Below are 16,865 nucleotides of genomic sequence, written 5' to 3' on the forward strand. Positions count from 1 at the left end.
GGGGGTGGGAACTAATCTGAAGAGATGGAGGAAGGGGTGGTTGGCTCACAAATAGAGAAAGCTTGGAGACAGTGCGAGAGGCAGGATAGACAGGTGATAGAGAGGGTTGCACTCAGATGGAAGGTTTGAGATGTGTCTATTTTAATGCAAGAAGCATCATGAACAAAGTGGATGAGCATAGAGTGTGGATCAGTACTTGGAGCTATGATGTTGTGGCCATTATGGAGACTTGGATGGCTCAGGGGCAGGAGTGGTTACTTAGAGTGCCAGGCTTTACAGACAGACATAATTTATTGATCCCGAGGGAAATTGGGTTTCGTTACAGTCGCACCAACCAAGAATAGTGTAGAAATATAGCAATATAAAACCATAAATAATTAAATAATGATAAGTAAATTATGCCAAGTGGAAATAAGTCCAGGACCAGCCTATTGGCTCAGGGTGTCTGACACTCCGAGGGAGGAGTTGTAAAGTTTGATGGCCACCGGCAGGAATGACTTCCTATGATGTTTCAGAAAGGACAGGGAGAGAGGTAAAAGAGTTGGGGGCGTGGCACTGTTGATCAGAGATAGTGTCACGGCTGCAGAAAAGGAGGAAGTCATGGAGGGATTGTCTACTGAGTCTCTGTGGGTGGAATTTAGAAACAGGAAGGGGTCAATAGCTCTGCTGGGGGTTTTTTATAGACCACCCAATAGTAACAGGGACATCGATAGGGAGACAGATTCTGGAAAGGTGTAATAATAACAGGGTTGTCATGGTGGGAGATTTTAAGTTCCCCAATATTGACTGGCATCCCCCTAGAGCAAGGGGTTTGGATGGGGTGGAGTTTGTTAGGTGTGTTCAGGAAGGTTTCCTGACACAATATGTGGATAAGCCTACAAGAGGAGATGAGTGTGAGCAGGCTTTTTCTGCTGAGCTTGGGTGTGATCTCTGAAATGCTCCTCTTGCGGGGTGGAGGAAGGCAGAGAGACCTTCAGTGTCTCTGACGACTACAATTATGAAATAATCCAGCAGCAGCTTCAAACAAACTGCGTTAAGGAGTTAGAGCTGGAATACAATGAACTGCAGATCATTTGGGAGGCTGAGGGGGTGATAGATAGGACATATAGAGAGGTAGTTACACCCAAGGTGCAGGATACAGGAAACTGGGAGACGGTCAGGAAGAGGAAAGGGTTAATAAGCCAGTACAATCCTGTGGCCACCCCCCCCCCCCCCCAAACAACATTTATATCACTCTGGATATTGTTGTGTAAATGGCCTAACAGTGGGCAGCTCTCTGGCACAGAGTCGGGGGGGTGGTGGGGTGAAGAGGTACACGATGGTGATAGGGGATTCATTAGGGCAGGAGTTTCTGTGGGCAAGAACGAGATTTTCAGATGGTATGTTGCCTCTTGGGTGCCAAGATCCGGATTATATCAGATCGAGAGCAAAAATTAGTCAGAAGTTAGAGGATTGGGAAGCTTTTAAAAACCAACAGAAGGTAACTAAAGGAGTCATTAGGAAGTTAAAGATGGAATATGAAAGTAAGCTCACCAATAATATTGAAGAAGATACCAAAAGTTTCTTGAGATATATAAACTGTAAAAGAGACGTGTGAATGGATATCGGACCACTGGAAAACAATACTGGAGAGGTAGTAATGGGGCAAAGGAAATAGTGGATGGACTGAATGAGTATTTTGCATCAGTCTTCACTGTGGAAGACACTAGCAGCATGGTGGAAGTTTCAGGTGTCAGGGATCATGAAGGTGTGAAGTTACCATTACCAGGGAGAAGGTTCTTGGGAAACTGAAATGTCTGAAGGTAGATAAGTCACCTGACCCAGATGGTGTACACCCCAGGGTTTTGGAAAAGGTGGCTGAAGAGATTGTGGAGGCATTAGTAGTAATCTTTCCAGAATCACTAGATTCTGGAATGCTTCCGGAAGACTGGAAAATTGCAAATGTCTCTCCACACTTCAAGAAGGGAGAGAGGCAGAAAAAAAGGAAACTATAGGCCAGCTGGTCTGACCTCTGTCAGATGTTGGCGTTGATTTGCTAAGGATGAAGTCTCAGGGTACTTGGAGGCACATGACAAAATAGATCGTAGTCAGCATGGTTTCCTCCAGGGAAAATCTTGTCTGACAAATCTGTTAGAATTCTTTGAAGAAATAACAAGCAGGATGGACAAAGGAGAACCAGTTGATATGTACTTGGATTTTCAGAAGTCCTTTGACAAGGTGCCACACATGAGGCTGTTTAACAAGCTGGTAAAACAGGCAAGATTCTAGCATGGATAAAGCAATGGCTGATTGGCAGGAAGCAAAAGTGGGAATAAAGGGAGCCTTTTCTGTCTGGCTGCTGGTGACTAGTGGTGTTCCACAGGAGTCCATGTTGGGACTGATTCTTTTTACGTTACATGTCAATGATTTGGATGATGGAATTGATGGCCTTGTTGCAAAGGTTGCCGACAATATGCAGATAGGTGAAGGAACAGGTAGTTTTGAGGAAGTGGAGATGCTACAGAAGGACTTAGACAGATTAGGAGAATGGACAAAGAAGTGGCAGATGGAATACTGTGTCAGGAAGTGTATGGTCATGCACTTTAATAGAAGAAATGAAAGGATTGACTATTTTCTAAGCGGAGGGAATATTCCAAAACCCGAGTGCAAAGGGGCTTGGGAGTCCTCGTGCAGGATTCCCTAAAGGGTAATTTGCAGGTTGAGTCTGAGGTGAGAAAGGCAAATGTAATCTTAGCATTCATTTTAAGAGGACTAGAACACAACAGCAAGGATGTAATGGTGTACTGGTGAGGCCTCACTTGGAGTTCTGAGAGCAGATTTGGGCTTCTTATCTTAGAAAGGATGTGCTGAAACTGGAGAGGATTCAAATGAGGTTCACAAAAATTATTCCAAGATAGAAAGGCTTGCCATAAGAAGAGCATTTGATGGCTCTGGGCCTGTATTCACTGGAATTCAGAAGAATGAGGGGTGACCTCATTGAAACCTATCGAAAGGTGAAAGGCCTCGATAGAGTGGATGTGGAGAGGGTGCTTCCAATGGTGAGAAAGTTGAGGGCCAGAGGACACAGCCTCAGAATAGAGGGGTGTCATTTTAGAACGGAGATGAGGAGGAATTTGTTTTGCCAGAGAGTGGTGAATCTGTGGAATTCTTTACCACAGGTAGAAGTTGATAGATTCTAGATTGGTCAGGTCATGAAGGGAATCAGGGAGAAGGTAGGAGTTTGGGGCTGAGATGAAAATTGGATCAGTCATGATGAAATGGCAGAGCAGACTCTATGAGCCAAATGGCCTAATTCTGTTCCTATATCTTATGGGACTACAACCAGAGGTCATAGGTTAAAGATGAAAGGTGAAACATTTAGGAGGAACATGAGGGGGAACTTCTTCACTCTGTGGGTGATGAGAGTGTGCAGCACAAGTGCTCCATGTGAGTTCGATTTCAACACTTAGGAGAAGTTTGAATAGGTACATGGAGGGCTGTGGTCCAGGTGTAGGTTGAAGTGAGTAGGCAGTTTAAATGGCTTGGCACAGACTAGATGGGCTGAAGGGTCTCTTTCTGTGCTGTACTTTTCTGTGATCCTAAGACTCTAGCTGCCTCTACTACCACGCCTGGCATCGTGTCCACACACCCACCACTCTCTGTGCAATTGCCTCAGACATCCCCCAGTTCTTTCCTCCAATCACCTTTACTGAACGTAAGATCACAGAACAGTACAGGCACTTTGGCCTAAGATGTTGTGCCAACCTTTTAACCTACTCCAAGATCAATCTGGCCCTTCCCTCCTATATAACTCTCCAGTTTTATTTCTCTCTTAGAATCTCTAATGTATCTGCCTCTACCCCTACACCTGGCAGGGTGTTCTGTTGAGGGAAACAATGTCCAGGTGATGAAGAGGGGCAGAAATGTACCACGAGAGTGGCAGGGACGTACCAGACAAGCACCAAGTTCATTCTCATGATTCAGGTCTGCCTGGGACTCCACCAGCGTCCTGATATCGCTGATCATCCATCTTTCAGTGGCCATGCGGCACTCGTCGATCTTCTCTTGAGTGACACCTAGAAAGTAGTTCCAACACGGGTCAGCTCACAAGATGATCGCTCCAACTGGAACACAGCACACAGCAGGGAGAGCTACACCTAACAGATGTACACCTTATCGTGTCTTTTTGTCTCCCCTTCACTGAGCAGGCTAAACCATGCACACAGGTTAGCACAAAGCCTACCCACCATCCAGGACCTGGATACAGAAAGGTGGAGAAAAGGACCAGTTACATCAAGAAGGATCCCACACACCCTGCTCATGGACTGTTGTCCCACTCCCATCAGGGAGGAGGCTACACCGCATCCACGCCAGGACCACCAGACTCAAAAACAGTGACTTTTACCCAGCAGTAAGGCTGATCAACCCCTCCACCCACTAACCCACCCCCTCCACACCCCAACCACCACCACTTTATCAACTTCTGTCAGAGTCGCCCTTATACAGACACTCCTGTACCTAGTGTCACTTTATAAACATACATTCAGTCTATGTCTGTGTTTGTGGGAGATCTCACTGAAACCTATCGAATAGTGAAAGGCCTCAATAGAGTGGATATTTCCTAGAGTGGGGGAGCCTAGGATCAGAGAGCAGACTCAGAATGGAGGGTCGTCCATTTAGAATGGCGATGAGGAGGAATTTTTTTTAGCTAAAGGGTGGTGATTCTGTGGAATTCAATGCCAGAGATGTCTTTGGAGGCTAGGTCATTGGACGCATTTAAAATGGAGGTTGAGCGGTTCTTGATTAGTCAGGGTGTTAAAAGATACAGCGAGAAGGCGGGAGAATAGGGTTGAGAGAGATAATAAATCAGCCATGATGGAATGGCACAGCAGATTCGATGGGCTGAAAGGCCTTACTGTACTCCAATGTCTTATTGTCTCATGGACACTTGTGGGCTGCCCTCAGCATAATCATTAGACTGTGTTGATCAGTGACACAAAATGACACATTTCACTGTCTATTTCAATGCACACGTGACAAATAAAGTTAATCTTTACAGAATCAGAATCAGCAAATTTCACCACATACCATACGCCAGTGATATTGAACCTCAAGTCCGATGCATTTCACTGTTTCAATGGATACATGACAAATAAAGTTAATCTTTAATGTTACCCTCCAGAAAATAAACACACAGTAGCCTCATACACACCCACCTTGTTGAGCCATTGCATTTTCAATGCAGTCCAAAGTTACCTCGTCCTCACACAAGTCATAGGGCATATTGCCATCAGCATTTACAGCCAGGAGGTCAGCGCCACTGGAGAGGAAAGAGTTCACCATTAGGCCATGCAGCGTGAGAATTCCACGTCCACGTGGGACTGCTGAGAAAACCCAGCCCCACAGTACAGGGCCACCCAGACCGGACAGTGTTTCACTGACCAACGTCCACATGGGACTGCTGAGAAAACCCAGCCCCACAGTACAGGGCCACCCAGACCGGACAGTGTTTCACTGACCAACGTCCACATGGGACTGCTGAGAAAACCCAGCCCCACAGTACAGGGCCACCCAGACCGGACAGTGTTTCACTGACCAACGTCCACGTGGGACTGCTGAGAAAACCCAGCCCCACAGTACAGGGCCACCCAGACCCGACAGTGTTTCACTGACCAACGTCCACGTGGGACTGCTGAGAAAACCCAGCCCCACAGTACAGGGCCGCCCAGACCGGACAGTGTTTCACTGACCAACGTCCACGTGGGACTGCTGAGAAAACCCAGCCCCACAGTACAGGGCCGCCCAGACCGGACAGTGTTTCACTGACCAACGTCCACGTGGGACTGCTGAGAAAACCCAGCCCCACAGTACAGGGCCACCCAGACCGGACAGTGTTTCACTGACCAACGTCCACGTGGGACTGCTGAGAAAACCCAGCCCCACAGTACAGGGCCGCCCAGACCGGACAGTGTTTCACTGACCAACGTCCACGTGGGACTGCTGAGAAAACCCAGCCCCACAGTACAGGGCCACACTGACCGGACAGTGTTTCACTGACCAACGTCCACGTGGGACTGCTGAGAAAACCCAGCCCCACAGTACAGGGCCACCCAGACCGGACAGTGTTTCACTGACCAACGTCCACGTGGGACTGCTGAGAAAACCCAGCCCCACAGTACAGGGCCACCCAGACCGGACAGTGTTTCACTGACCAACGTCCACGTGGGACTGCTGAGAAAACCCAGCCCCACAGTACAGGGCCGCCCAGACCGGACAGTGTTTCACTGACCAACGTCCACGTGGGACTGCTGAGAAAACCCAGCCCCACAGTACAGGGCCGCCCAGACCGGACAGTGTTTCACTGACCAACGTCCACGTGGGACTGCTGAGAAAACCCAGCCCCACAGTACAGGGCCACCCAGACCGGACAGTGTTTCACTGACCAACGTCCACGTGGGACTGCTGAGAAAACCCAGCCCCACAGTACAGGGCCACACTGACCAATGTCCAGTGAAATACAGCAACATAAGGGAGTAAATGTTAAGATGGTTGGAGGCATAGATTGAGTGGACAGCCAATGACTTTTACCCACGGTGGAAATGGCTAATACCAGGGGGCATAACTTTACAGTGATTGGAGGAAGTAATGGGGGGTGAGGGGAAATGTCAGAGGTAAGTTTTTTTCCGCACACAGAGACTGGTGAGTGCACAGAAACAGGGGTGGTGGGAGAGACAGATACATTAGGGACATTTAACGCATTTGGGTGCTACAATAGCATAGTGGTTGGTCCGTTGCGATACAGCTTGGGGCGTTCCAGTGGGGAACAGACATTTGCAGCCCTTTGAGCCACACCGCCCAGCAGCCCACTTATTTAACCCTAGCCTAATCACAGGACAATTTACAATGACCAATTTAGGATGTGACTAAACACATTGATGAAGGAAGAGCAGTAGATGTAGTGTATATACGCCAGTGATATTAAACTGGCATATATACAGTACGCCAGTTAAATGGGAATTTGATAAGGTACCCATTGCAAGGCTTATTGAGAAAGTAAGGAAGCATGGGATCCAAGGGGACATTGTTTTGTGGACCTAGAACTGGCTTGCCCACAGAAGGCAAAGAGTGGTTGTAGACGGGTCATATTTTGCATGGAGGATGGTGACCAGTGGTGTGTCTCAGGGATCAGTTCTAGGACCCTTACTCTTTGTGATTTTTATAAGTGACCTGTATAAGGAAGTGGAAGGATGGGTTAGTAAATTTGCTAATGACACAAAGGTTGGAGGTGTTGTGGATAGTGTGGAGGGCTGTCAGAGGTTACAGCAGGACATCGATAGGATGCAAAACTGGGCTGAGAAGTGGCAGATGGCGTTCAAATCAGATAAGTGTGAAGTGGTTCATTTTGGTAGGCCAAATATGATGGCAGAATATAGTATTAATGGTAAGACTCTTGGCAGTGTGGAGGATCAGAGGGATCTTGGGGTCCGAGTCCAAAGGATGCTCAAAGCTGCTACAAAGGTTGACTCAGTGGTTAAGAAGGCATACAGTGCATTGGCCTTTATCAATCGTGGGATTGAGGTTAGGAGCTGAGAGATAATGTTGCAGCTATATAGGATCCTGGTCAGACCCCACTTGGAGTACTGTGCTCAGTTCTGGTTGCCTCACTACAGGAAGGATGTGGAAGCCATAGAAAGGGTGCAGAGGAAATTTACAAGGATGTTGCCTGGATTGGGGAGCATGCCTTACGAGAATAGGTTGAGTGAACTCGGCCTTTTCTCCTTGGAGCGACGGAGGATGAGAGGTGACCTGATAGAGGTGTACAAAATAATGAGAGGCATTGATCGTGTGGATCGGCAGAGGCTTTTTCCCAGGGCTGAAATGGCTAGCATGAGAGGGCATAGCTTTACAGAGGAGATGTCAGGGGTAAGTTTTTTTTACGCAAAGAGTGGTGAATGTGTGGAATGGGCTGCTGGCAGCGGTGGTGGAGGCAGAAATAATGAGGTCTTTTCAGAGACTCCTGGATAGGTATATAGAGCTTAGAAAAACAGAGTGCTATCTGTAAGCCTAGGTAGTTCTCAGGTAAGGACATGTTCGGCACAGCTTTGTGGGCCGAAGGGCCTGTATTGTGCTGTAAGTTTTCTATGTTTTATCTACCAGTATGTCTTTGGACTGTGGGAGGAAACTGGAGCAACTGGAGGAAATCCATATGCTACAGCAAAAAAAACATACAAACTTGTTTCCAGAGGACACGAATTGAACTGCAAACTCCAAGTGTCCCGAGCTGTAATCGTGCTATGCTAAATGCTATGGTGCCCTGCATCAACGTAAGCCCAACTGCATGAGAATGATCCACATCCCTCTGTTCCCTACCTGTTCATGTATCTACCAAAACCCATTGTTTCTGCGTCCACTACTCCGGGAGGTCCACCACCCTTTGTGTAAAATAACTCCCACCCCCCATCTTAAAGCTATGTTCTCTAGTATTAAACATTTCGACTCTGGGAAACAGCTCTACTCTACCTATGCCTCCCATCATTCTATAAAGCTCTCTTAGATCTCCACCGCTGCAGAGAAAACAACCCTAGCCTCTCAAACTACCAGCTTCTGCACCCTCTCCAAAGCCTCCACACCCTTCCAGTAATGGGGGCGAGCAGAACGGCACACAGTATTCACAAGTGCAATCTCTCCATGAGACATACAGTAGGAGAAAAGTTAGGCCATTCAGCCCATCGAGTCTGCTCTGCCATTCCATTAGGGCTGATTTATTATCCCATTCTCCTGCCTTCTCCCCTTAATCTTTGACGCCCTGATTAATCAAAAACCTATCGACCTTCACTTTAAATATACCCAATAACTTGGCCTCTAGAGCTTTCTGTGACAATGAATTCCACAGAGTCACTGCTCTTTAGCTAAAGAAATTCCTCATCTCTGTTCTATAGGGAGGTCCCTTTATTTTTAAAGCTGTACCCTCTGGTCCTAGGCTCCCCAACTATAGGAAATTCACTCCACCTCCAGTACTTCAATATTCAGTAGGTCTAGCTATTCTCTCTATCCTATCCACACATCTTATCACTTTATAAACCTCTATCAGGTCTCCCCTCAGCCTCTGATGCTCCAGAAAAAACAGCCCAAGTTCATCAAGCCTCTCCTTATCGCACAAACTACCATCCTCCTGGTGAATCTCTTCTGCACCCTCTCCAAATCCACTGCACCTTTCCTGTAATAAGACTATAAGATACAGAAGCAGAGTTAGGCCATTTGGCCCATTGAGTCTGCTCTGCTATTTCATCATGGCTGATCTCGTGTCCCAATCTCGTGTCTTCTCACCGATCAACCTCTGCCTTAAATAGACCAAATGAATTGGCCTCCACAGATGCCTATGGGAACGAATAAAATTCACCACTCCCTAACTAAAGAACTTCCTCCTCAACTCCCTTTTAAGAGGATGTCACTCTATTCTGAGGCTGTGTCCTCTGATCTTAGACTCTCCCACCATTGGAAACATCCTCTGCACTAATATTCTGTTAAGGCCTTTCAACAGCTGATAGATTTCAATTAGGTCACCACTCATTTTTCTAAATTCCAGTGAGTACAGGCCCAGAGCCATCAAATACTCTTCATATGAAAAACTGTTCAATCCTGGAATCATTTTTATGAACCTCTTTTGAAGTGGTTTGAGATCAGAGTTTCCCTTCTCCTGGATGAGCTGGCAACCATGGCCAATGAGCCCCATCTGCCGGAAGCGACTGAATTTAAGATGCCAGTAACCCGCCTTTGCCCCTTCTCCTGTCAGTAGAAACTGTTCGGCTGGGCTGAGTCACAGATGAAGGCCAGGAGCAGGATTTGAATGTCAGAGGCTATTTGAGACACATACCATTGGGAACATTTAACAGGCAGTGGGAGCTTATCCCCACTACCTCCCCAAGGAACCAGGGTGACCAGAACTGCACATGATTCTCCCAAGTGTGACATGAAACACTGATTCGTATAGCCAGTGCCCTGACTGAGGGCAGGGTTCAGAAGGAGCTGGATGTCACTGCCACTCTCCCCAGCCCCCCTCCCACCGGTTCTCAGGATGTAAGAAGGCACAGTACGTAACTGTTGAATCAGTTGTTGCACCAGGTGTAGGTGTCCACAGGTGGCGGCTGCGTGCAGAGGAGTCCACACTTCACTGTCACACGCATTGACAGTGGCTCCAGCTTCCAGCAAAAGCTTCACGATCTCTCTGTAGTCGTCGATACAGCACTGCAAGATCAGAATCAGGTTTAAAAGCACTGTCATATGTCATGAAATTGAACTGACTTTATTTCTTACATCCTTCACATACACGAGGAGTAAAAACCTTTACGTTATGTCTCTGTCTAAATGTGCGATCATAGTAATTTATAATAATAGAATACACTCAAATTAGCATCAGTTCATAAGTCTGATGGCCTGGTGGAAGAAGCTGTCCCGGAGCCTGTTGGTCCTAGCTTTTATGCTGCAGTACCGTTTCCCGGATTGTAGCAGCTGGAAAAGATTGTGGTTGGGGTGACTCGGGTCCCCAATGATCCTATGGGCCTTTTTTATACACTTGTCTTTGTAAATGTCCTGAATCATGGGAAGTTCACAACTACAGACGCACTGGGCTGTCCACGCCACATTGCAAAGTCCTGCAATTAAGGGAGGTACAGTTCCCATACCAGGCAGTGAGGTATGTGAAATTTGGAAGTCAGAGGCTGCACGTGTGTGAACCTAAAGAGGTAGTGCAAAAAGAGAGGGAAAATGTCCATTCAGGAATCTGATGGCAGATGGAAGAAGCTGTTCCTGATACATTAAGCATGTGCCTTCAGGCTCCTGTACTTCCTCTCTGACTGTAGCAATGAGATGAGGGCATGTCTTGGGTGATCGGGGTCCTTTTGATACATCACCTTTTGAAGATGCTGTCGATGCTGGGGAGGCTAGCGTCCATGATGGAGCTGGCTGAGTTTATAACTTTCTGCAGCTTTTTCCGACCCTGTGCAATGGCCCCTCGATATCAGATGGTGATGCAACCAGTTAGAATGCTCTCCACAGTGCATCTGTAGAAATTTGTGAGTGTCTTTGGTGACGTACCAAATCTCTCAAAGAGGAGGGGAACGGAGTGAAGGGCTATGACTGGGGAGTGAGGCCAGGAGTAACCTCCCTTTCCCAAACAGCTCCACCATTAGCACTAGCAGACTGTGAAGAAGGTTGTTGTAAGGAAAGAGCTGAATTTTAAACACAAGAGATTTTGCAAATGTGCGAAATCCAGAGCAACACATATAAAATGCTGGAGGAACTCAGCAAGTCAGACACCTCTGTGTAAAGATGTTGGGGCTTTGGAGAGGGTGCAGAAGAGGTTTATCAGGATGCTGCCTTGATTAGAGGGCATGTGCAAATACGAGAGGTTGGATAATGGGTTGATTTTTCTGGAGCGGTGGAGGCTGAGGGGAGATCTAATGGAGGTTTACAAGATTATGAGAGGCATAAATAAGAGAGGACAGACAGTATCCTTTCCCACAGATTGAAATGTCTTAATACCAGAGGATGTGCATTTAAGATGAGAGGGGTACTTTCAAAGGAGATGTGAGTGGCAAGGTTTTTTTTGCGCAAAGAGTGGTGGGTGTCTGGAATGCACAAACAAGAAAATCTGCAGATGCTGGAAATCTAAAGCAACACACACAAAATGCTGGAGGAGCTCAGCAGGCCAGGCAGCATCTACAGAAAAGAATACAGTCAATGTTTCGGGCCGAGGCACTTCATCAGGACTGGAAAAAAGAATGAGGAATCAGAATGAGAGAGTGGGGGGGGGGGGGGAAGAAAAACCACAAGATGATATGTAAAGCTGGGGGGGGGGGGAAGTAAAGTGCTGGGGAGTTGATTGGTGAAAGAGATACAGGGCTGGAGAAGGGGGAATCTGATAGGAGAGGAGAGAAGTCCGTGGAAGAAAGAAAAGGGGGAGAAGTATCAGAGGGAGGTGATAAGGGGAGAGAGGGGAATGGGGAATGGTGAAGGGGGGTGGGGGGAGTATTATCAGAAGTTTGAGAAATTGATGTTCATACCATCAGGCTGGAGGCTATTCAGATCCTCCAACCTGAGTGTGGCCTCAACGTGACAAGTAGAGAAGGCCATGAACTGACATGTCGGAATGAGAATGGGAAGCCAAATTAAAATGGATGGCCACTGGGAGATCCTGCTTTTACTGGCAGACGGAGCATAGATGCTCGGTGAAGCGGTCTCCCAGTCTGTGCTGGGTCTCACCGATATACAAAAGGCCACACTGGGAGCACTGGATACAGCAGATGATCCCAACAGATTTATAGGTGAAGTGTCACTTCACCTGGAAAGACAGTTTGGTCCCCTAAATGGTAGTGAGGGAGGAGGTGTAGAGGCAGGTGTAGTACTTGTTCTGCTTGCAAGGAATTTACTGTCTGGGGTGGTGGTAGGGGCTTACATTAGGGACTGTAACTCCATAAGATATAGGAGCAGAAACAGGCCATTTGGCTCATCGAGTCTGTTCCGCAATTTCATCATAGCTGATCCAATTTTCCTTCTGGCCCCAATCGCCTGCCTTCTACCAGTATCCTTTCATGCACTGACCAAGAATCTATCAACCTCTGCCTTAAATTTACATACAGAGTTGGCCTCCACAGCAGTGTGTAGCAATGAATTCCACAGATTCACCACTCTCTGGCTAAAGAAATTCCTCCTCATCTCTTTTATAAAAGGATACCCCTCTAACCTGATGTTGTCCTCTGGTCTTAAGACTCTCCTACCATCCTCTCCACATCCACTCTTTCACCATTCGATAGGTTTCAATGAGGTCACCCCTTATTCTTCTGAATTCCAGTGAATACTGGCCCAGAGCCATCAAATGCTCTTCATATGACAAGCCATTCAATCCAGGAATCATTTTCGTGAGCTTCCTTTAAACCCTCTCCAGTTCAGCACATCCTTTCTAAGATCAGGGGCACAAAAGTGCTCACAACACTCCAAGTGAAGCCTCACCAGTGTTTTACAAAGCCTCAACATTACATCCTTGCTGTTATATTCTCGTCTTCTTGAAATGAATGCCAACATCGCATTTGTTTTCCTCACTACACACTCAAACTGCAAATTAACCTTTAGGGAATCCTGTACTCCCAAGACCCTTTGTGCTTCAGTTTTTTTGTATTTTCTCTCCATTTAGAAAATGGTCAACCCTTTCATTTCTTCTACCAAAGTGCATAACCATACACTTCCCAACACTATTCCATCTGCCAGTTTTTTGCCCATTCTCCTGATCTGTCTAAGACTTTCAAAACATACCCTTCATCCTCAAAACTACCTGCCCCTCTACCTATCTTCATATTGTATGCAAACTTGGTCATAAAGCCATCAATTCCATCATCCAAATCATTAACACATAATGTAAAAAGAATCCTTTCATATTCCATCTTTACCTTCTTAATGACTTCCTGAGTTGCTTTCTGGTTGGTATTTGAAAGCTTCCAATCATCTAATGCTCTGCCAATTTTTCCTTTATTATCTATCCTTTCTTTTGAGTTTATGTTGGCTCTGACTTCTCTTGTTAGCCATGGTTGTGTCATTTTTCCTTTAGAATACTTCTTCTTCTTTGGGATGGATATATATCCTGTGTCTTCCAAACTGTTTTCAGAAATTTGCTCTGCTGTCATTCCTGCCAATGTTCTTTTCCAATCAATTCTGGCCAACTCCTCTCATACCTCCATAATTCCCTTTACCATAGAACCATAGAACACTACAACACAGCACAGGCCCTTCAGCCCTCCATGTTATGCCGACCCATATAATCCTTAAAAAAGTACTAAACCCACACTACCCCATAACCCTCTATTTTTCTTTCATCCATGTGCCTGTCCAAGAGGCTCTTAAATGCCCCTAATGTTTTAGCCTCCACCACCATCCCTGGCAAGTCATTCCAGGTACTCACAACCCTCTGTGTAAAAAACTTACCCCTGATGTCCTCCCTTAATTTTGTACATATGCCCTCTGGTGTTTACTATTGGTGCCCTGGGAAACAGGTACTGACTATCCACCCTATCTATGCCTCTCATAATCTTGTAGACCTCTATCAAGTCCCCTCTCATTCTTCTACACTCCAAAGAGAAAAGTCCCAGCTCTGCTAACCTTGCTTCATATGACTTGTTCTCCAATCCAGGCAACATCCTGGTAAATCTCCTCTGCACCCTCTCCATAGCTTCCACATCCTTCCTATAATGAGGTGACCAGAATTGAACACAATACTCTAAGTGCGGTCTCACCAGAGATTTGTAGAGTTGCAACATGACCTCTCTACTCTTGAACTCAATCCCCCTTGTTAATGAAGCCTAGCATCCCATAGACCTTCTTAACTACCCTATCAACCTGTGCAACGACCTTGAGGGATGTATAGATTTGAATCCCAAAGACCCTTTGTTCATCCACACTCTTAAGTAACTGACCATTAATCCTGTACTCAGTCTTCTGGTTTGTCCTTCCAAAATGCATCACCTCACATTTGTCCGGATTGAACTCCATCTGCCATTTTTCTGCCCAACTCTGCAGCCTGTCTATATCTTCTTGAAACCTTCGAAAACCTGAAGCTCCATCCACAACTCCTCCAATCTTTGTGTCATCCACAAACTTACTCACCCATCCTCCCTCCTCTACATCCAGGTCATTTATAAAAATCACAAATAGCAGGGGTCCCAGGACAGATCCTTGTGGCACTCCACTAGTCACCGACCTCCAGGCAGAACACTTTCCTTCCACAACTACCCTCTGCTTTCTTCCTTTAAGCCAATTTTTTATCCAAACAGCCAAGGTTCCACTTCTCCCATGCCTTATGACTTCCTGGATGAGTCTCTTGTGAGGGACCTTGTCAAATGCCTTGCTAAAGTCCATGTAGACCACATCCACTGCCCTACCCTCATCAATTTCTTTTACCTCTTCAAAAAACTCAATCAGGCTCGTGAGGCATGATCTTCCCTTCACATAGCCATGTTGACTATCCATGAGTAGACTGTACTTCTCCAAATGCTCGTAGATCCTATCTCTAAGAATCCTTTGCAGTAGTTTGCAGACCACTGACGTAAGACTCACCGGTCTATAGTTCCCAGGTTTCTCCCTATTATCTTTTTTAAACAAGGGAACTACATTTGCCATTCTCCAGTCCTCCGGCACTTCCCCTGTAGCCAAAGAGGATTCAAAGATCATAGCTAATGTTCCTATGATTTCTTCCCTCAATTCCCACAACAACCTGGGATGTATCATATTCAGCCCTGGGGATTTATCAATCTTAACGTTTTTAAGAAGATCCAGCACTTCTTCTTCCTTAATCTCCACATTGTCCAGCACACAGGTCCGCTCTACTTTGACCTCATCCTGATCAAGATCCTTTTCGCTTGTGAATACTGAAGCAAAGTATTAATTTAGGACCTCCCCAACCTCCTCCGCCTCCAGGTACATGTTGCCCTCTTTATCCTTTAGCAGTCCCATCTTCGTTCTCGTCATTCTCCTGTTCTTCACATATGCATAGAACGCCTTGGGGTTCTCCTTAATCCTACATGCCAAGGCTTTCTCATGCCCGCTTTGAGCTCTCCTAAGTCCTTTCTTTAGCCCCTTCCTGGCTACCCTATATTTCTCATAAGCCCCTCCTACTTCCTGCTTCTTATATCTAACATATGCTTCCTTTTTCCTCTTGACGAGTTGCCTCACGTGTTTCGTCAGCCACGGTTCCCTTTTCCCACCATTTCTTCCTTGCCTCAGTGGGACAAACCTATCCTGAACCCAGCTCAAGTGGTCCCTAAACTTCTCCCACATTACTTCTGTGCTTTCCCCATTGAACGTCTGTTTCCAATTTACTCTCGCTAGTTCCTACCTCATCCCTTCAAAGTTAGCCCTTCCCCAGTTAAGCACTTTACCATTTTGTCTGATTTTATCCCTTTCCATAGCTATGCCATCAAATATTCCTCATATGATAATCCTTTCATTCCTGGGATCATCCTTGTGAACTTCCTCTGGACTCTCTCCAATGCCAACACATCTTTTCTAGGATGAGAGCCCAAAACTGTTCACAATACTCAAGGTGAGGCCTCATCAGTGCCTTAAAAAGCCTCAGCATCACATCCTTGCTCTTATATTCTAGACCTCTAGAAATCATTGCTAACATGTCAGTTGCCTTCCTCACCACTGACTCAACCTGCAAGTTAACCTTCAGGGTGTTGTGCACAAGGACTCCCAAGTCCCTCTGCATCTCAGATTCCTGGATTTTCTCCCCATTTAGAAAATAGTCCACACATTTATTTCTACTATCAAAGTGCATGGCCATGCATTTTCCAACATTGTATTTCATTTGCCACTTTCTTGCCCATTCTCCTAATCTGTCTAAGTCCTTCAGCATCCTACCTGTTTCCTCAACACTACCTGCCCCTCCACCAATCTTCCTATCATCTGCAAACTTGGCAACAAAGCCATCTACTCCATTATCCAAATTATTTATATACAGCATAAAAATAAGTGGTCCCAACTCCGACCCCTGCCGAACACCACTAGTCACAGGCAGCCATCCAGAAAAGGATCCTTTTATTCCCACTTGCTGTCCCCTATCAGCCAATGCTCTATGTTAGTAACTTTCCTGTAATGCCATGGGCTCCTAACTTGGTAAGCAGCGTCATGTGTGGCAACTTGTCAAAGGCCCTCTGAAAGACCAAATATACAACATCGACTGCATCCCCTTTATCTATCCTACTTGTAATCTCCTCAAAGGATTCCAACAGGTTCGTCAGGCAGGATTTTCCCTGAAGGAAACCATGCTGACTTTGTACTATCTTGTCCTGTGTTACCAAGTACTCCATCACCTCATCCTTAACAATTGACTCCAACAT

At 46.2% G+C, this 16,865-nt stretch overlaps 1 protein-coding gene across 4 annotated transcripts in view; it reads right to left on the reverse strand.

Moving 5' to 3' along the window:
• The window catches only part of ppp1r16a (protein phosphatase 1, regulatory subunit 16A), a 123,029-nt gene that overhangs the window by 34,243 nt on the left and 71,921 nt on the right, over positions 1 to 16,865 (reverse strand). For all 4 annotated transcript variants that reach the window (XM_073055183.1, XM_073055184.1, XM_073055185.1 and 1 more), the window contains 3 exons: positions 10,079 to 10,224; positions 5,196 to 5,299; positions 3,931 to 4,055 (listed from right to left, as the gene is read on the reverse strand). In XM_073055183.1, coding sequence (XP_072911284.1) covers positions 3,931 to 4,055; positions 5,196 to 5,299; positions 10,079 to 10,224 — 375 coding nt within the window. The remainder of the gene's footprint in view (positions 1 to 3,930; positions 4,056 to 5,195; positions 5,300 to 10,078; positions 10,225 to 16,865) is intronic.

The sequence above is a fragment of the Hemitrygon akajei genome, chromosome 8 (genome assembly GCF_048418815.1).
Source record: "Hemitrygon akajei chromosome 8, sHemAka1.3, whole genome shotgun sequence".
Taxonomy (NCBI): Eukaryota; Metazoa; Chordata; class Chondrichthyes; order Myliobatiformes; family Dasyatidae; genus Hemitrygon; species Hemitrygon akajei.